This window comes from Zophobas morio, unplaced genomic scaffold, assembly GCF_036711695.1.
Source record: "Zophobas morio isolate AGI-343-1 ecotype UQ-CSIRO unplaced genomic scaffold, CSIRO_AGI_Zmor_V1 ptg000007l, whole genome shotgun sequence".
In the NCBI taxonomy this organism is placed as follows: domain Eukaryota; kingdom Metazoa; phylum Arthropoda; class Insecta; order Coleoptera; family Tenebrionidae; genus Zophobas; species Zophobas morio.
This window is the reverse complement of record NW_026972112.1, coordinates 2,511,906-2,533,826: the sequence shown is the minus strand read 5'-3', so window position 1 is coordinate 2,533,826 and position 21,921 is coordinate 2,511,906. Positions and strand designations below refer to the sequence as shown.

Here is a 21,921-nt window from a genome sequence, read left to right as displayed (position 1 = left end):
GCGAATAAATCTTAAACAAAAATATTTGTTAAGTACAAAAAAATTAATATCTACTTTAGAAAGTGTAATACTAATATCATTTGGTGAACATAAATATGGACAATCAATACACAATTAACTTTTTTTTGGTGTTGTTATCTTATTTATAGTAATTACGTTGATAATAAAGTACGAGTATTGATTTTTTTCCTTACTAGAGAAAATAGGTATGCAACACAGAATTCAATTGTATGATGTGTGTAATTTATATCTCAATCAATAATTTAAAAGCTAAGATAAGTATGTACTCTGAGCAATATGTCAGAAGTCAGATAAACTCTGTGATAATCCAAGCTTCCCGCCTTAAATTGACATGTGAAAAAAGTTTGAAAGGCCCGCGAAAAATTTAAAAATTCAAAATTTGGCCGTGCTATCCAGGCCGTTACGGTCGCAAACTAGTGGTTGGAAGTCGCGACTATAAATAAGCTGACAGCGTCACATCGTCCAGACCGTTCCCCTGACATCTATATAGAGTCTGCATCCCTTGTGCAGATGGCGCGATAAATCCCGCTAGCTCCACTCGGAACCGCGCCCTCCGCTTCTGCTACGTGTTTCGGTGTTATTTAACCTCAATTCCATTTTAAGTGTTCAATTTCTATTACTCTGATATTAACGACAACTAAACAAGTGTTAGGGTTTTAAAAAGAGCAATGAACAACATTTAAATTCGCCAGACAATCTTGTGTAATTTTAAGCAAAAAATCATTCTTATGTGAGGTTAAAATTGACCATCAGACAATTTATAAGATGGAAACATTCGTCAACAAAATATTTACAAAACAAAAACTAGCAAAGATTTATAAAGACAAAAGATCTGGTGTGAAATAAATTTGTGCAAATAAAAATATTACGTCAGGTTAAAACTGCGGAGCATGAAACTTACGTTCAATTAAAATTATATAACAAAGAAAATTACGGAAGTTAAAATTGTGAGATTTTACATTATGTTAAATTATGTCTTGATCCTAGTGTTCGATTACTTAAAATAATTAACTTGGAGAGTCTATATGAACTGGTTACCCCAACAAAACGCATAATAAATAAACACAAACATATACAGTCACGTTGCGAGGAAAAAGTGTCTCGGTGATGTAATTTTTAGCGTTGCGAGGAAATGCTTCGGTGATGTAATCATTCTTTAACGTTACGAGGAAATGCCTCGGTCATGTAATGATGATAACGATGACTAAGGGAAGAAATTATTTTAACCCCCCCGCCAGTTCACAGTATAACGAATTTTGTTAATTTAACTGCCGTAAATGAACTATTAGTGGATGACGAATTAAGAACTGTTATAATCTAACACTTAAGTATATGCATCCCGAAACTTATTTATATTTAGACAAACAAAATCAAACTAGTCCTGACTAAGTGAATTTCATGAAAACTCGGAGCAAATGTCTGTTAAATTGTGTTAGAACCAGTTAACGATTAAAAACCTGATCGATGAATTTACAAACAATAAAACAAATTTGTAGCATGTGTAGGCGTCGTTTAAAATATGTTTCCGATTAAAAGCCGTAAGAATTTGCTGCGCGTATTGGGGACAACTGTGACGTGCCCAAAACCTATTTTTAACGATTTTTTTTTTTGAATTTTTATCTTAAATTCAAATTATTCAAATGCGATTTCGCGCCGGTGTTAATTAAATTCAGCGCAAAAATTTGATTCAAATTTGGTCACCACTATCTCCTCAACAGAAAAAAAACTTGAACTCATCGATAATAATAATGGACCTGATTAAATATCTTTTTTAATATACTGTTAAATAATCAAAACACTTTAAATAAAAAATTGCGATTGAAAAATAAGTAGGTGTATTATGTGGACTTATCTTTAATTACAAAAATGGGCTTATCAGTCACGTTACGGGTATATAAGACGCAGGAGGTTGCAACGACACACCAAATCGATATCAACATTTAGTACAATAATTAGTACGAGCACTTGTTCAAGTATGCGTAATAAATTGTAGAACATCCAAGAAGTAAACCACAGTGAAATAATCTGTAGATTTGAAAACAACATCTTTGTGGTAAGCATTGATACAAAATAAATTAACTAAGTTGATTAAAAGTAGCTGAAGGCATAATTAAATATAATTAAAATTAACTATCGTTAACAACGTGAAGTAGGTACTACTTAGTACTGTAAGTGCTAGGAATTACTTAAGTTAAATATATGCTTCTTTATGTTTTTATTCAAGTTATGTTTTTATTATATTTTCTATTTATGTTAACACACTTGTTTATTTTTTGCAGACGAACAAAAAAAACTGGATCCAACATGAGCTCACACATCAATAACCCTTTTGCGGTACGTTTTTTTTTTTATTTTTTATTGTCGTTTATTTTTAAAATAAAGGAAATTTTGTTCATCTATTTTAAATCAGTAGCATCAGTACATGTAGACGGTAAAATTAGTGCATTTACATTTATACTTTTTTTTAATTTATGGTTTTTCTTTAGTAAACTCTTACTTGTGCAAAGTACTTAACAAAAGTGCTTCAAAAATCAAGTACCTACTTTTCATGTGTAGTCAAAGTAGTGAGTAAGAAGATTGCTTCTAGTACTTTCTGTTGCAGAAAATATCTTTATATCGGTACTGAAGCTGTAGATTATACTTATTTACAATTAAAATAATTTAACAATCAAATTTGTAAATGTAGGGGAGACCTGTCCAAAACCGTATAGCTAAGCGGAAATGTATATATCTCTGTAATAATACACAATAAAATTGTCAAATCAACATTTTTATTGACCAGTCTTGTCAGGTACATAATTGTAAGAACAAAAATCGAAAGACGTAACTTATCTACGAAATAAAAATGTTAAAACAAAAACACTTCTAATTACGGTTTTACCCCGTATACTATCCAAAACCGTACACAATATACGATTTTGCCCCAACATTCACACCAAACATTTAGTGCACAAAAAATCATCAAGATCATCGGAATCGTAACCTGTACAACCTTCATGGGCCCAACCATTACAGGAAGTACACTGTACCCAACTTTCATCCATGCGACTTTGACCATATTTTTCAAGACAGTACAGGCAAAGATCTTTACTATCTCCAGTTTTACTTTCTACTTTATCTTTATTTTTTCTCTTGGTTTCTGACAGATTCAACTTTGGTTTTTTAATTTTCGACTGCGAATTACTTAGAAGCTCGTACGATTTTACCCCTCAAATGAACATTTTGCTCACCACAACAAACACAAAAAAAATCGGTTAAGACAAACGCTGAAAATAATAGTAGAAACACATACAATGATATCGTAAATTACGTACTTACATTGAATTCCGTTAACAGTATACACTTGCAGTGGTTATTTAGTTAATAATTAGATCACAGCACCCGCAAAATTTTAAATTTATTTAATTTTGTAACGAGCCTGGCAGCGTTAACAAGTTTTTGTAGACAAATGGCTCTCATTGGTAGATCTCATTGACAGAAGTTTGAGCGGCAAATTCAAACAACCAGCAGTTCTAAGCCCACTATACGGTTTTACCCCGGTATACGGTTTTGGACAGGTCTCCCCTATAAGATTTAAAAGATGAAACAAAAAGATAATACCAACGTTAATCAAGATATAATTTTAAGATCAAACATTCAAGTGATTATAAATAGAACAAAATTATGTTCCAGAGCTGATAAAAATCTCTTAAAATAAATAAACTTATCAAATTCTGTAGCTTGCCAGTTTCATGTTTTCTCGACGTTCATGACCCCTAAAACACGATAAAAATGGTCTCTCGTTTCCGTCGGTCTGTCGTCTGTTTGTCCGTCTGTCCGTCTGTACTGATTTATATTATACAGATAATCTCCGTAACTACACGACCGATTGTTGTCAAATTTTGAATGGATTGTAGGAATATCATGTAGATGGTAAAATGCTAACCAAAATTTGGCCAGTCATTCCCACCAACAATTTGGTGACGTCATCTCAAAGAATTCTATTTTAAAATGATTTAAGTTTTTACAATAATATATTCCTATACTCGTGGTGTACGAATTTGCTTTGAGTTATTTCCCTAAACATCTAAATTTCAAAGTGTTACGTTGAGTAATTGAAACGAGGAAGCAGCACTCTCTGATATCTCTCTTTTTATTTTCAGGAATTTAGCAAACGAAAGGGCACGACCGATAAAGGTAAAGACTACGAACATCTTTACGTAGCATATGTACTTTTGAATTTAGTTATGGATGAAAGTGTAGAATATTTTTACGTATCATCCAATGACGAAAATTATGGAGTTTTTGATGACGTAGTGATTCACGTAAAATACGTCGGCAAAGAAGCTCAAACGTTGGCAGTGCAACTGAAACATTCGAACGAGAATAAAAAGGACATAAACGTTGCAGACTTGTCTAGTCCTAAAGGGAAATACTTTAGCATGTACAAATATCATACAGACTACATCGAGACTGTCAAAAAAATCGGTCATTTTAAGGCGATTTTATTGACTAACCGTTCTTTAAATGGAAACGTAAAACAGCTGGAGATCGACAAAGAAACAGTAACTGTTCAAGCTGAAATGAAGCAAGACGACTTTATAAATAAATTGCTAAATACTTCAGGTCAAGCAAACAATTATTCGTACGTCTTTACACCGACAAATCCATCCTCCGACTTCTTCAAAAACTTTCATTTATACACTAACCAAGCCAACGTTAGTGCTCTTGAAGCGATAACACTAAAATTGTTTCAAGACAGTTTTGACGCCCAAGAACCTGCGTTTAACGAGTTTAAGAACGTGATAATTAGATGGAGTATGATTGATGGGTCCAAAAACACGTTAGACAAAACATTTGTGAAAAATCTTATTGCCCTTACCGCGTTGTCGCCTTATGTGAAGACATTGGCACTGTCAGACAATAGCTTAATTAACAATAATGAACAAGCCTTTAGAGATGCAGTTTCCGAGTTTAAAATAACAACACTAAGCAAAAATTATGAGATGAAAGTAAGGAATCTCTGGACAAAATCTGTAGAAGGGGAAATCAACGAAGAAGAATTTAAATATCTTAGTACGCTTCTGACCCCTTTAGATAATATTGCAGAAATTAATGACGCGCAAAAAACTAAAATCTTCTGGCTTATGGGCAAATCTCCTTTAGTTGTGGACGAATGCGCGGAATTTTATAAGATACAAAATTTAGTGGAAAACAAGAACATCTTGATTTTGTGTTCTGCGAGAACTGAAGAGTCAAAAAATAATATGGCAAATAGTGTGTTTGAAAATTTGTCTGACTTAGCGAAGGAAACAACACTTTATGATAGAATTTTAGATACGTTTACGTACTCATTAGAAGGGCAAGCAGAGACCACTTTAAGGAAATTGATAAGTGTGGATAACAAGATAGCCGACTTGATTACTACAGACAGACTCGTTGAAATGATCGATGGTCCAACACAATTTGGAAAAGAAGCAGATCAATTACCATCTTGCCACATCTCCAGGACTTTATCCAAAGTTATCGTCGGCGTTGGATTTCTACAAAGCGTAGAAGATAATTTAATTATAATTCACGACGTCGAGGACAAGGAAACAATGATCAATAAACTGAAAAAGGTTGAAATCAATAATGAAGGAATCACAAAAATAACTTTTCATAACAATAACTCCAGGAGTAACGTAATGTATATCGTGGACTCAGAATTGGATTATGAGGAGTTTAGGGAATATGCTCATAACACAACCAAAGCAAACTGTCATCAGTTTAGATATCTCGAAAATGGTCAAAATGATTCATGTTTAGAGTGGATAAGAAGTAAGAATCACGTGGATGAACTCTCAAGTTTCAGGGTTGATCATCAGTATGATTATTCCAAACATGAATCAACATTATGTGGTAAAGTCGAAAACGATATAAACGTAGTGTGTGCTAACGCAGGAATGGGAAAAAGCACACTAGCAAAGAGCTTAAAAATCGGCAGTTGTTCGTCAGTATGGACACTTATAATAAATGCCAGAGAACATGCTGCCCATTATTCAGAAATGAGACAAAATATCAAAGAATTTCTAACAATCATGGTGTCCGTCTTGTATAAAGATTCACCAGAAAAAAAGATATTCCAAAAATTTATCGAGAAGAAGAAGGTACGCATCATTTGGGATGGCCTAGACGAAGTATCGGATAAAAATCTTACAGCAATCTTGGAAGTTGTGCAAGAAATTGCTAAGAGTGGGATTAAACAATGGGTTACGTCTCGAAAAAACTTGAAGGACAAACTAGAAGAAATTCTGAAAACGTTCTCCATCGAAATACAAGAGTTTAACGAAGAACAACAGCGGGAATACATTCAGACGAGGTTAAATCTTTCGGAGGCAGACGCGTCGGTGGCTTTTGAACAAGTGAAACTTTGTGTACCGTTTTTAGACAACAACCTTTTGGGAGTTCCACTGCAAATATATCTTCTGACGGAGTTTCTACTTTCGAAATCAGATGTAAAGTTGTTTCTTAATCAGAACAATGAAATAATTACGGTGGTAGATTTATATGAAAATTTTGTTGATGAAAAGTGTAGAATCTATTATACCGAAAAGCGCAACATAAATTTAAATATAGACCAAAATAGAGAAAGATACATCACGGAAAAGCAGTCTATAATCGACAATTATGCAGTGACAGCATTTGATTTCTATATCGGTAAAAATTCTAAAAACACGTGTAGTATCTTTTTCTGTTCTTCTCGAAGTAATGAAACTGAATTTTTAGAGAAAATTAGAAATGATGGAGACCCTGTAGGGCTTATAAATAAGGTCGACAGTAATCTTGAACCAGAATTTATTCACAATTCATACGGTGAATACTTTGCCGCCATTTATCTCCATAAGAATGACCCTAAAAGAAGTCGTGATCAGAATTTTATTTGCAATGACAAATACAATAATATAAGACTTTTTCTCGATTTGTTGTTATTGGCGGGATTTATAAAGGAAGAAAAAAGAAGTTGTGTAGCAATTCTTTATAAAAATTATAAACTTTTGCCACGGTGTGGTTCTATGACAGCACAGAACCTCGCTGAAGAATTACGGTTATCGTGTGCTTGGAGCAAAAAATATCCGCTGATAACTTCGTCAAGTATTTCGCAAGACAACATTGCTAGATTAACAAATACTGGAGATACGTTAAATTGCCAAAAGATTCTAAAGCGTTTCGAAAACATTAAAGATTCATTGCACATCTGTGTTAAAAACCTAATGCTTCTATTGCCCTTTCTGATACCAATGTATAATAGCAACGCGCATTGTTTTTACAAAGAACACTTGCTTACAATTCTGTTTTATGTAATAAAATTTGATTTCGCGTTTGTCTTTGCTTGCAACAAAGATATCGACTGGTTAAAAAATATTCATCAAAGTATCGATTCAAAAGTCCTCGTGTCCTTAATAACAAAATACCGCTCATTTAACTGTTTGGAAGTACTTATTAAACAGAAGAAATATGGAGACACACTACTCCATAATGTAATGTCAGAGTCGACAGTTTCAGATTTAAGGGCATCTTATTATTTATTTTCGCGTTTACACAGTGAAGCCCAATCCGTTCAGTCCGTACATGCGATATTTTCAGGAAAAAGCTCGGTAGAGTTTCATAAATTACTCAGTGTTATTAAAGTTGACGGCAAAGACAATCTTGGTCGAATGCAAGTACATTACGCGTGCGAAGTGGGAGACATTAGGAGACTCAAAGCATTAGTTTCTAAAAGTGCCGACCTAAATGCATCAGATAATCAAGATAAAAGACCTATACACTATGCTTGTGAAATTGAAAATTATAATATGGTAAAGCTGTTGGTGGAACAAGAAGTTGCATTAGATGTTTGGGATTCTCTAGGTCGTACCCCTTTACACTATATATGCAATAAAGGAAATTTTAAAATTGCAGAATTGTTAGTAAATGCATGTCCAAATGTAGATGTTAAAGATCAAGAAGGCAAAACACCATTACATTTTGCGTGTCAGAAAGGGCATAGGTATATTGTAGAATTACTGTTAAGTAAAGGAAGTGACAGAAATATAGCAGACAATAATAACAAAAAACCAATAGACTGTGTGCCTGATATTGAAAATGATTCATATATTTCGGCTATAAAAGAAATGTTAAGTGAATAAGTTACTCATTGACTGTTGTGTCAGACAAACTAGCTTTTTGTTATCGTTTAGTTTTATTATTAATTGTACAGTGAATTTATATTTATTTCTTGTTTGTAAATATCATTTTACAGCTGTATGTACAACCTATGCTTTTAAACAATTATATGTAAACAATAAGAGCACTTAATCACTATCATTACATCAGATGTTGTAAAAGACAAATATATATTTATTCAAAGTTAGCGTAAAATAATTTAAGAATCCCTTTAACATGGTATGACCTTTTGAGTATGTCAGACGCGGCGAACCACTTGTTAATAACTTTCCAGTTGTTTGTTACAATCCGGTCTGCAGATAAAGACTCTGAACAACAAAGATGCAGACAACATGAAGAAATCAGCTCGGGTTCTGACTTCCCATTCTGGCGTGGGTAAACTCAACAATTTATTTCTCAACATTCGCTGGACTCGACTCGACTAAATAATAATCGTCCGCGCCGGTGGCCTCTATTTAAACCCATACGTTCCTATGGATGGATCGCGAACGCCGTTCCGAGGTTTTTCTGAACCCCGCAATCGAGACTTCCGGTAACCCGCTCCAGACTTGTTTTTATGCGAACATCGCCTGGCCGCCGTCACCGATGATGAGTCACTCTTCATCGCCGCACGTACTAGAAACCCATAGGCATCGTACCGGGGCGGCGTATGGGTTTTTTTCGTACATTATTTTAAGCGAAGAAACAAATCTTGAAAACAGTTAATTATATAAATTGCACGCACTCACAGCCTGTTACGGAAAGTGGTTTCTGTGTATCAACTGGAGCAATTTTAATCAAACTTATTGCAAATTCAACCTCCACTATCACATTGGAAATCAAGTACTGTAAAACTGACTGTATAATTTTTCCTATATGGTTCACTTTCTAAAAACATTTATTCAAAGTTATTCTCCTGATAAACTTTGGAGATTGGAGATAAAGAAAACTTAACCCATTTCATCCCTGTGTTATCATATGGTAACGCAAACAGCGAGTTCTTTAAAAATTGTTATTGGCTTGATTCTCGTGAATACACGCTAAATGTCGCTCACAGATATTCTAAAAAGTTTACTGTAATGATTGGGTACAGTGCAATTGCACTAAATTTTGCCGGTTTGGACTTACGTTTGTTCAAAATTTGTTCATCAGTTTGTGAGCATACAAAATGGACATCCGTTTGAAATAAGTAGAATCAACCGTAATAATCAACAAAATCATGGCCTATAATAATTGTCTCCGTAAACAGGAGATTCAAACAAGTCCGTCTGACCTAATTTACCACAAATATTTTTTTGGTCATTACAGCCATTGCTCTTTGTTTTTTATGTTACCGTTTGCTAACACTAGGCCATTAGACTTCTCAGTTTTATTTTATAGTCATTTTACTGTAAATCTATTTTTGCATTGTTAGACGTGGTTTTTCATTGTAAGAAGCGCTGAGTATTGCTTATGGAGTTAATCTGGATGTAGATAGCATTTTTATTGATGAGAGTAACATCTTCACTGATGAACACTCTGGGGACGAAGATGACGAAGGCGATATAAATCATTTTACCTGGACGTCAGCTAGCTACACCTGCAGAGATTGTTTTGTCGAACAATCAAAGGCTGGGTACTTACTCTGGAAGAAATTCATGTTGAAAAAATTCAAGGCGAAGTTGACGCAACAAGGTCTAATGTGCCATAATAATAATAATAATAATATTAATGTTTATTCACGCCAAAAAAGCATTACATGATAATTACATGATAATTAGACACCCATACAAAGGGCCTTACAGTAACGTTTGAAACTCATAAATTTGGACCCTGTAAAATTAAGTTCAGAACCTACATTATTAGCCAACGATAAAATACTATTCATTGGAGAATGGAGCGAATAGTTGCGACAATGAAAAGGAATATAAAACATTTCAGGTTTACGTGTATGAAACACATGTACATTAAAACCTATTCTACTTAACAATGTAGGGCAGCTAACCATATTATTCAACAATTTAAATAAAAAACAGAGCTTTAAATACTTCCTTCGATTACTCAAACACGGAATATTAAGATAGTCAGCAACCATTTCAACACTAGCAAACTGTAAATTATATAACATACTTAATCTAAATTTTAAATATTTTAAAAAATGAATCTGAATAGATTCTATGCGATTAATTAGCGTAATATAAAAAGGAGACCAAATAATACAATTATACTCTAAGACAGATCTTACAAGCGAAAAATATAAAACAACTATAACATTAATGTACTTAAAATCAACAGACCATCTTTTTATACAACCTATAAGTTTTCTAGCTTTAGCTATAAGTGAATCGTAATGACAATGAAACGTTAATTTCGAATCAAAATAAATACCTAAATCTTTAACTATACTTTCATCTTTTAGTAATTCATTATTTAACACAAGAAGCATTAATAGAGGAACTTTTCTTACTAAAACAAATGGCTACACATTTCGAAACATTCAGATTTAAGTCATTCATGAAGCACCAGTTTTCAACTAGTTTAAGATCATGTTCTAAAGTCTTCATGTCATCAGTTGTTTTAATAAAATGATAAATTTTTAAATCATCAGCATAAAAAAGACTTTCAGAAAGAAAATTCATTGTAATGTCATTGACGAAAATATTAAAAAGAAAAGGACCAAGAATGGATCCCTGCGGTACCCCAGATTTAACAGAATACTTGTAAGATTTTACACCCTTTAAACATACACTTTGACTACGATTCGTGAGATAGCTATTAAACCAGGACAAAAGACGGTCACGAATGCCATACAAATACAATTTATCTAAAAGCAATTGATGGTGAACTTTGTCAAACGCCTTATGAAAGTCTGTGTACACACAATGTACATCACAACCATCTTCAAAAGCATCAATTATATCACTAATAAATGTAATAAGATTAGTCTGCGTAGATCTGCCAGCATAAAAGCCATGTTGAGACTCAATGATAATATTCTTAAAGGAATGACGTAATTGCTGAGAAACAATAGTTTCAAATAATTTGGCAGGAACCGACAATATACTTACAGGTCTATAATTATGAACAAAATGCTTAGAACCAGATTTAAAAATAGTCACCACATGAGCAAATTTCCAGATGTCAGGAAAAACTCCACTACTCATAGATACAGAGAAAATGCGACATAATGGTTCAGCCAATGATAAAGCACCCATCTTAAAAAATAAAGGAGGAATACCTTCAGGACCAGCTCCCTTATTCAAATTTAATTGTAATAGTTCACACATTACCTGACCATCAGAATTATAAGTAGGGAGCAACTTAGGATTATCATACACAGAAGAAAAATAACAAGCAAAGACCTTAACAATATCACTGCAACCTTGAAATACATCATTATTGAAATACATCATTATTGAAATACATAGTATTAGGAATCTCATTACTTCTATTATGATCACTAATAAATTTCCAAAATTGTTTGGAATCAGTATAAATCAAGGATTCAGTACGATCAATATAACTATTATAGGAACAGTTAATAGCATGCTTACATTCGTCCCTAACAATGGAAAAATTAATATAACCCTCTAATTTGCCACTCATTTTATATCGACGATGGAGCTCCTTTTTACGTTTGACAAGCTTGCGCGATTCTGAATTAAACCAATGTGGAAAATTATCATAACGCTTAACCCTAGTAGGTACAAAAATATCACATGCTAAATAAATGTAATTATAAAAGATATTCACAACATCATTAATATCAGTACTAAAACTAATAAAATCCCAGCTAATAGAAATTAAAAAATTATTAAGTAATTCATAATTGCAATTCTTAAAATTGTAAGAAATGTCACAAAATTCAGCAGTACAGTAATAATCAACTAAATGAATAGCAAACGAATAGGGGTGATGAAAAGGATCCACTTTTACAAGAGCAAAACATTCACTAATATCTAAATGCTCACAATTAGAAAAACATAAATCCAAAACATTACCCGAACTGTTAACAATATAATTAAATTGACTCAAATCACATGCAAAAAAGGTGTCACAAATAATAGTCTCCTTGTCAGTGCTAACATTAATAGGTGTGAGACCTACAATTTCATCATCTTTAATCCAAGAGATACAAGGTAGGTTATAATCACCAAGGAGATAAAACGTTGCAGACAAATAATTCCTACAAAGATAATTAAAACTATATACATGAATATTATACATATCAATCAACGCATCCGGAGGAAGATACACTGCACAGAAAATAAATGATTTCTGGTCACATTCAAGAAAGACCCACAATTCTTCAATGGAAGGAATGGAAGGATTCTGGCTGTTATATACTTTTTCACAGCAATAAGGACACCACCACCATGTCATTTTTTACTGTTAAGTGCACTACAATCATTTCTAAACACCACATATCTATCATCAAATATCTCCGCATCACAAATTTCAGGATGAAGCCAAGTTTCAACAAAAACAATGACGTCATAATTATCCATTAGCACATGATAAGAAACAATCTTTAATTTTAGTCCTCAATCCACGTTCATTTTGGAAGTAGACCTTAAGTTTTTCGAGTCTCATACTACTGCTGATTTTTCCTTGTCCATTGAAAAATTTGAATTACCAGATGTAACATTGTTAGTCTTGGATGTTATATTATTAACCTTACGTTGAGAAGAGTAGAATCTCCTTATCACAGCTCCACATGGCCACAAATCAGAATTTAATATATTCGCCGCAGCAGATTGTGGAATTCCAACCTTAAATGATTTGAATTCTCCCTTATCTGACAATAGCCAATCAAAAATATCTGAGAGCTCAAAAAGTAAAAGACAAGTATATTCGTGGATAACTGGAGATATTGAAACGCAATGTAAATACGAGAGATATCGCAACTTGAGCTTGGAGTTTAGGCGCGAAGTTGTCCTATCTTATACAAAAATGTTTGGGGTACCTCCAAAAGGACCAGAAAGACCTACAATATGGTGTCTGATACAGTCAGGTACGACGGGAGAAACCATCTTCTCACAAAAACTATAAATAATAAAAGAAAAAGATGCGCTGGAGGAGGATGTTCAGCAAGTGTTAGAACAATGTGTCAAAAATATGACTTGGGACTTTGCATCGATTGCAATGTAGTGTTTCACACGCCATAAGAAGTCAATTTAGTATCATGTTTGATGTTATATTTATATAAATATTATTTTTATTATAATAGCTATCAAAAACTTCTACACTCTTCTATTGACCTAGTGTTCCCATATGGTAACGCAGTATTTTGCAAAAGTTGGCAATATTTTTGGAAAATAAAAGCTAACATATGCTTGACAGTATTTTTATAAGCCCAGAAATTTTAATTTTGGTTTATTGCCAAAAGACTGTGAGGTACCTTGTTAGGGCTCGATAAGTTGTCAAACACTCTGAACAAAAAAGATTGGCTATTTGAAAACAGCCAATATTTTTGCTTGGAACATGTTTAAGTCCGAAAATTAGTGTAACAGAGGCGCTGAAGTTCCGCAGAACAGTTTTTAAAAGGTTGAATGATTATTTCATTCCTCAATCTAACTCTTAATAGGATAAATAATAATAAATAATGTTACAGAAGTGTTTATTTATAAACATATTTTTTATAAAATAGTGTGCAATGTACAAATAGAAAACTGCCTGTACAACAAATCGAATAAAACTTGTAACGCATTCTAAACATGTTTTTCTTCTCTAAAAAATATACTAGCACATAATTAGTAAAAATTGTAGAATTTTTTATCCACTTGAAGAGTTACCTAATCGTATATTTTTCCACAACCAAAGTATATAATCAGAAACAGCATCTAGGGCCCTTTTATAAAACACTAGATATAATAAAAATAAAATTATACCTTCAACATTTAAGAAAACGACAAACAAATACACAAAAATTACATTATTTTGTACTTTTACTAAAAACCCAAAGATCCAAGTAAAACTTAATGCAGTAAATAATATTGTCATCCTTATCATAAAATATTCATAGGCGTTTATTTCATTGCTCAAATTTGTCCGTTGGTCTTCTGTCATTACACTAGCGACATGATTCCTATTTTCGTTTTCGAATTGCACCCGTTTTTCATCGAGTTCCACTTTAATACAGAAGCCAATTATTAAAATAAAGATTGCAAACACCGAAAGGGGCCACCATAAAGTGTAGTATTCAACATTACCTTTGGGGAAACAAATACCGGCTTTGTTGTTAATATAATTATCACCATTCGCGGCTAAAGTGCATCCAACTATAATTACGGGGACAATCAAAATGAATAAATTAGTTGCTTTTGCAAAGTATTCAGGTACGTCCGTTTTACCTACAGTCTTTTTGTAATATAAAAATAAATTTACTAAAATCCAAAAGAATTGAATTAAAACGCAGCAATGCAGAACGGCTCCGGAAAAAACACAAAGGGGATATGCTGCGACGTAGGTTCTGACATTAACCGAAATATAAAGCATCACAAGCTGCAATATACTAAAACAATTAAAAGTTACAAATGCTACATTATTAATTTCTGATGGCCAGTCTTTAACTATTGCTGCAGGTAAAAACATACAAAGAGATGCTACTAAAGATATTGAACCAATGACATTGACAATCCAATCTAAGCCAACAACTACTTCACTCATCTTGTCTTCATAAAAACCAAAATATGAATTATACCAGAAATCACATTGAAGCAAAGAGGCAAAAACTGTTTTGTTGTCGTTGCTTCTCCAGCTCCCTGTTATATTTTGTGAAGTATTTTGGAACCATTGCAAACACTCGTGATTGTAATTGCTAGAGTTTAGTTTATAAAAAACTGAAACAGGACTGGTGAACTTGTCGGAAGTTGTAGGAAGAAATACGTCGTAAATGTTTTTGACAAGAGTGTAGGATGTAGGTGTTTGCTCAATGAATAATTTATTATTAAAAAATATTTTCACTATAACAGTTCCGTTATCAGCTAACTCATTTTTTAATTGTGGAGAGAATAATAATGCACTGTGTAGATTTTCACGTTTAAGTAATTCTGTTGCGTTTACGATGTCTGTTAGCGTTTCTATTGTGTAATTATTCAACAGCGCGAAACCACTGAAGTTCTCTCTTACTTTAAACATTAAAGTAATAAAGTGTTCAGATATAATAATAATGTCGGTTTTAGACACATGATTATGGAGAATAACATCAACATAATATAATAATCTACTTGTCGAATTCTCCTGCAAGTCACTTTGTTGTAATACGTCTTGGTCAATTTTGTGCAAATTATTTATTATTTCATTCGTAACTTCTAAATTAGTGTCATTTGTATTACTTACTTTTTTGAAAATCTGACTTGTAAGAAAAACATCGAGAGATCTAAATTCTTGTGGCTTAGCAGATAATTGAAAAACTCTTGTTAGTTGCTCAGAATAATTACTAGCAGATGCAAGAACATTTGCTAAAGCAACTGATAAAGGACTCTCTGTCTTCAACCTGATAACAAAATTTCCAGATCCCCAGAATTTACAAATAAAGTTAAACTTCGATATTTGAAATTCACCACTGACAGTCCACGAACCCCGTGTCGATTCATCCATATCCCAAGATGCACACTGCACGTTTTTGTTATATGTGTCATTGTTAAATCTGTAAATAAGCCACACTGATCTATTAATTTCAGTGTCGTTTTGTATTTGTACCCCAAATATTATATTATTTTCTGATGAAAACGTTGCTTCATCAGAAAACAACCCTAGTTTCCAATAAAATATAAAACGAGTTGTGTTACATACGGTACTTAACGACGAATTTATCCAAACAGCGCTTTCCAAATTTTCTACTTCTAGCATCTCCTTAAGCGAAAGTGGCTCATCCACTTTGCGTATTTTTGACTTATTTTCCATTTTTTCCACAATTAGTGCACGTGCGGATTCTATTAAAACAAAATTTGTCTTTTCTTCATCTAATTCGCATTTTCCCGATTCCGAAGACAGAATATTTAACCATTTATCTGTTGCACGCATTTTTGATTGTGATTCCATCAACACATCGTTGTCTATATTTAAAATGTTGTTAATTATGTCAGCCGATTTATCCACGTCTTCATTCCAAAGCTTAGAAATCAAGTCTGCAACTAAGTAAATATCAAACGCGTTGAGCTCGCTATAGTTTTCTGACATATTCCATAATTCAGAAAGGATATTCTTCAGTAGCGTTGGATTAGATGTAGCATCGTCTACTTTTTGTTCCAAAGTTAGTAAACAACAAGTTTTGTCAGAATATTTTGGTATTTCACAACTGTCGGTAATATTCGACCAACATGCGTCGAGGTAGCATTGAATGCAACGTCTTCTTAAACGGGAACCATCTGATTTAAAACAGTATTCCTCGGAATAAGTTTCTTCACCTCCTCGAGTCTCTGGCCACGTTAAATTATTTTTATACTCACGAGGACAGTACTCTTCACCAAACTTAGGATCTAATTCTTCTTCGTTTTCGATAATTGTACACCAAATCAGTTGTTTAGTCAAATCGGGACCGTTTTGAATCAACATTAAACAAGAAATTGTGTCTTCAAAATTCCTTTCTGACGAGTAATGAGTAGATTTTATCATAACTTCAGAAATCAAGCCATAATACGGATATTTAAACTGTTTCTGAAAATTCATATATATTTCACTTGTTTTGTAGACATTATTTTGATCAGAAATTAAAAACTCCCTTTTTGTGTGCAACATTACACATTCAGTAAAATTATTTGGTAAAATGTTCTGCCAACCATAACTAAAATTTTCACCGTGAAGTGATTGACTGTCAGTACAAATCTTCAAAAATCCCTCGTCGCAAAGGACAGTTGCTACGAGTGCATAGTTGTCGTGAAGAAAAGAATTTTGACCTTGGAGGACAATAACATTCCGGTATTAAAAAAAAAACCGCCAACTACCTTACCTGGCTTAAACATCAATACATATCCAATATTTTTCTTTAAAACATTGTTTTCGCAAGATAGTAGAAAATTTTTGAAATTCTTGGGATAAATTGTTGGAGAATTTGATTTTTCTCTTACAGTGTGATAGAAACTCACATCTTCTATTTTTCGTGCAGATGGTGAAATTTTTCCTTGACAATTATTGGCAGTTGTACTAGCAAAAAAATCACAAACCTACGAAAGGTCGTTTAAGCTTCAAAGACAAACAACTTACCGGTGTCCCCTGTACTAATATTTCTTTTAACAAAACGCAACATATTAATAGATTTTTGTACATATTTAATAATATAACAATCGCACAAAGTGTTATATAGGTATTGATTTACACTGTTGAGATAACCTCCGAAATATATATTAAGACAAACATTACATAACACGAGTGATACTGATAATAAGCTACTTGAACACTATCTTTAAAATCCCTAAGTAGCCTTCACATAATCTGTATAATCCATATATTTAATATTATTTGTTTTTTTCGGTATATCCTTTCCCAAGTGAATTTTGAAAGCTGCTACCGGCTTATCACATCGAGTGTTGCGACATAATGAGCTTTAAACTAAGCTTAACATGGAAATGATAGTTGTCAACACGATGACAAACACTACCACATACAGAAAAAGTTAGTCGAAGTTTACTTCAACAGAACTTGCCTCGCCCATAAAGTACAGCTTGTCAAATTTAGCTCTTTTATTTAAACATTTGATTTTGCGAATTTTATTGTTTTTTATGGCAACCATTACAACATAAAATAAAAATATGTACATATCTAATGTCCGAGTAAAGATAAAGAAACGTGCTAACCGTTTGTTACAACTGTTATAAGTGAGTTTTTCTATTACAAAATTTTGTGTTGATACCATCCACATTTTGGCAAGGACGCATATATCACTTTGGATATAGATGCGTTGTAATACTAATAATAAAAGTATTGAATTTTCAAATTTTCGGGAAAATGGAGTGAGTCGCCTTGAATAGTGATTTATAATCAATAAAATAACGAAATTTAATCGCGTCTGCTGCAAGTAATAACGGAGGTGCGACTAAAAACTGAAGTAAAAAATTGGTCTAAAGAGTTTAGACAGTACTTCCCTCGCTGTCGGAAACTTGACGACTGCATGCCTATTGTGTTTTTTTTCTCATTACATTTTTGTAGTGGGAATTTAAAAAAAAAATGCGATGACGTCATCAACATTTTTGCAAGCACACGTATATCAGTTGGGATAGATGTAGTGTAATACTAAGAATAAAATTATTATATTCTCAAATTTTCGGGAAAATGAATTGGGTCGTTTTGAATATTGATTTGTAATAATCAATAAAATAACGAAACAATTTACTCACGTATACGTATCAGAGGCAACTGAAAATCGTGTATGTATAAACATTCTTAATTTAAGATGACAGGCGTAACAGCATACGTGAGAGTCAAACAGAGAAACTGTAAACAAAACGACCATCGGTTTTATTGCTTCGACTTCCGCTTATTATATAAAACATTGGGTTTTATTTTAATTCTTGACGGTGAAATTCACAATTGGTTGATTATAAACATGTCTATATCACATTCGCGGAACCAAGTGAGCGCATAAAACAAATGCAGGTCTGTAATGTTAAAGTCGATGTAAATAAGCGTGCTACCCTTATGTTTCAACCGAGTTTTTCCTTTAACAAATTTTGTGTCTACCAAACTGGGTTGGTTGGGGTGTAATACTAATAATAAGTGTTGCCTTTAATTTAATCAATAAAATAAATTGACTTCATTAATTTTTTTGAACCACCTCTTAAGAAAATCTAAAAAATTGGTCTAAAGAGTTTCGACAGTACTTCCCTCGCTGTCGGAAACGTGACGACTGCATGCCTATTATGTTTTTTTTTTTCGCAGTGGATTTCAAAGAATTCGGTTTTGTTGTTTCTGAGTAAATCAGTAAAATAAATTTACGCATTCATTAATTTTTTTGAGTCACCCTGTATATGCAAATCCAAAAAATATGAATGGAGTGATAGATCACAAGTACAGACTCATCATATTTTGTACATTTTAGATATGATTTATTCGGCAAACTTTCGAGCTGACGTCATCAATTTTTTGGAGGGGATAAGCAAATGTATTTTGACTAAACATTTATTATGCTCTTTATAACCTTAAAACATCTGCAAGATTTCAAAGCATTCGGTTTTGCAGTTCATGATTAAATCAAAAAAATAAATTTACGCATTCATTAATTTTTTTGAGTCACCCTGTATATGCAAATCCAAAAAATATGAATGGAGTGATAAATTACAAGTACAGACTCATCATATTTTGTACAGTTTAGATAAGATTTATTCGGCAAACTTTCGAGCTGACGTCATCAAGTTTTTGGAGGGGATAAGCAAATATATTTTGACTAAACATTTATTATGCTCTTTATGACCTTAAAACATCTGCAAGATTTCAGAGCATTCGGTTTTGTAGTTCCTGATTAAATCAATAAAATATATTTACGCATTCATTAATTTTTTTGAGTCACCCTGTATATGCAAATCGAAAAAATTTGAATGGAATGACAAATTACAAGAAGAAACTCACCATATTTTGTACATTTTAGATAGGATTTATTCAGCAAAATTTTGAGCTGACGTCATCAAGTTTTTGGAGAGGGTAAGCAAATATTTTTTGACTAAAGATTTATGATGCTCTTTATAGCCTTAAAACATCTGCAACATTTCAAAGCATTCTGGTTAGCAGATTAAAAATTAAATTTCAAAATGTTGTTTTATAATTTTGATTTTTTTTCCAAAAATCTGGACGTTTCGGGTGAAAAGTCGATTCGGAGTTGTAAACTACATGTGTAGGACTATGTTATTTTATACAATTGAAAACCCATTTACTATGTACAATTTTGAAGTGACGTCATCGCATTAGTGGTGGGGATGATTAGACAAATTTTGGTTAGCGTTTTACCATCTACATGATATTCTTAATATAAGTACAAAATTTCACAACAATCGGTCGAGTACTTTCGGAGATTATCTGTCTAATAAAAATCCGGGGGCAGACGGACAGACGGACGGACGGACAGACGGACAGACGGACAGTCAGACGGAAATGGGAGACCTATTTCTTCGTCTTCTAGGGGTCATGAAAGATCGAGAAAACGTAAAAGTAGAGAGTCGGCCGACGGACTCGATTACAATACTTCCTTTGCTTACGCTCGGGAAGTAAAAATATGAATGGAATGATAAATCACAAGTACAAACTCATCATATTCTTTGCATTTTAGATAGGATTTATTCAGCAAAATTTAAGGGTGACGTCATCAATTTTTTTAGGAGGGATGAACAAATACATTTTGAACAAAAGTTTACCATGCTTATAATAACTTTAAAATATTCCCAAGATTTCAAAGCATTCGGTTTTGTAATTCCTGATTAAATCGATAAAATAAATTCACGCCTTCATTAATTTTTTTGAGTCACCCTGCATATGCAACTCCAAAAATATGAATGGAATGATAAATCACAAGTACAGACTCATCATATTTTGTACATTTTAGATACGATTTATTCGGCAAACTTTTGAGCTGACGTCATCAGTTTTTTGTAGAGGATAACCAAATATATTTTGACTAAAAATTTATTATGCTCTTTATAACCTTAAACATCTGCAAGATTTCAAAGCATTCGGTTTTGTAGTTCCTGATTAAATCAATAAAATAAATTTACGCATTCATTAATGTTTTTGAGTCACCCTGTATATGCAAATCGAAAAAATTTGAATGGAATGATAAATCACAAGAGGAGACTCACCATATTTTGTACATTTTAGATAGGATTTATTCAGCACAATTTTGTGGTGACGTCATAAATTTTTTAGGGGGGACGACCAAATACGTTTTGATCAAAAATTTACCATGCTTATGATAATTTTAAAATATCTTCAAGATTTCGAAGCATTCGGTTTTGTAGTTCCTGAGTAAATCAGTAAAATAAATTTACGCTTTCATTTATTTTCTTGAATCACCCTGTATATGCAAATCCAAAAAATATGAATGGAGTGATAGATCACAAGTACAGACTGATCATATTTTGTACATTTTAGATATGATTTATTCGGCAAATTTTCGAGCTGACGTCATCAAGTTTTTGGAGGGGATAAGCAAATATATTTTGACTAAACATTTATTATGCTCTTTATAGCCTTAAAACATCTGCAAGATGTCAGAGCATTCCGTTTTGTAGTTCCTGATTAAATCAATAAAATATATTTACGCATTCATTAATTTTTTTGAGTCACTCTGTATACGCAAATCCAAAAAATATGAATGGAGTGATAAATGACAAGTACAGGCTCATCATATTTTGTACATTTTAGATATGATTTATTCGGCAAACTTTCGAGCTGACGTCATCAAGTTTTTGGAGGGGATAAGCAAATATATTTGATTAAACATTTATTATGCCCTTTATGACCTTAAAACATCTGCAAGATTTCAGAGCATTCGGTTTTGTAGTTCCTGATTAAATCAATAAAATATATTTACGCATTCATTAATTTTTTTGAGTCACCCTGTATATGCAAATCCAAAAAATATGAATGGAATGATAGATCACAAGTACAGACTCATCATATTTTGTACATTTTAGATATGATTTATTCCACAAACTTTTGAGCTGACGTCATCAAGTTTTTGGAGGGGATAAGCAAATATTTTTTGACTAAAGATTTATGATGCTCTTTATAGCCTTAAAACACCTGCAACATTTCAAAGCAGCAAGTAAA

At 32.7% G+C, this 21,921-nt stretch overlaps 1 protein-coding gene across 1 annotated transcript; it reads left to right on the top strand.

The window, feature by feature from the left end:
• The first annotated feature begins 1,961 nt into the window (after positions 1 to 1,961).
• LOC135123981 (uncharacterized) lies at positions 1,962 to 8,286 on the top strand. Its single transcript, XM_064048842.1, has 3 exons — positions 1,962 to 2,074; positions 2,301 to 2,355; positions 4,164 to 8,286. The coding sequence occupies exons 2-3, from the start codon at positions 2,326 to 2,328 to the stop codon at positions 8,166 to 8,168; spliced, it is 4,035 nt and encodes a 1,344-aa protein (XP_063904912.1). The 5' UTR covers positions 1,962 to 2,074; positions 2,301 to 2,325; the 3' UTR covers positions 8,169 to 8,286.
• The last annotated feature ends 13,635 nt before the right edge of the window (positions 8,287 to 21,921 follow it).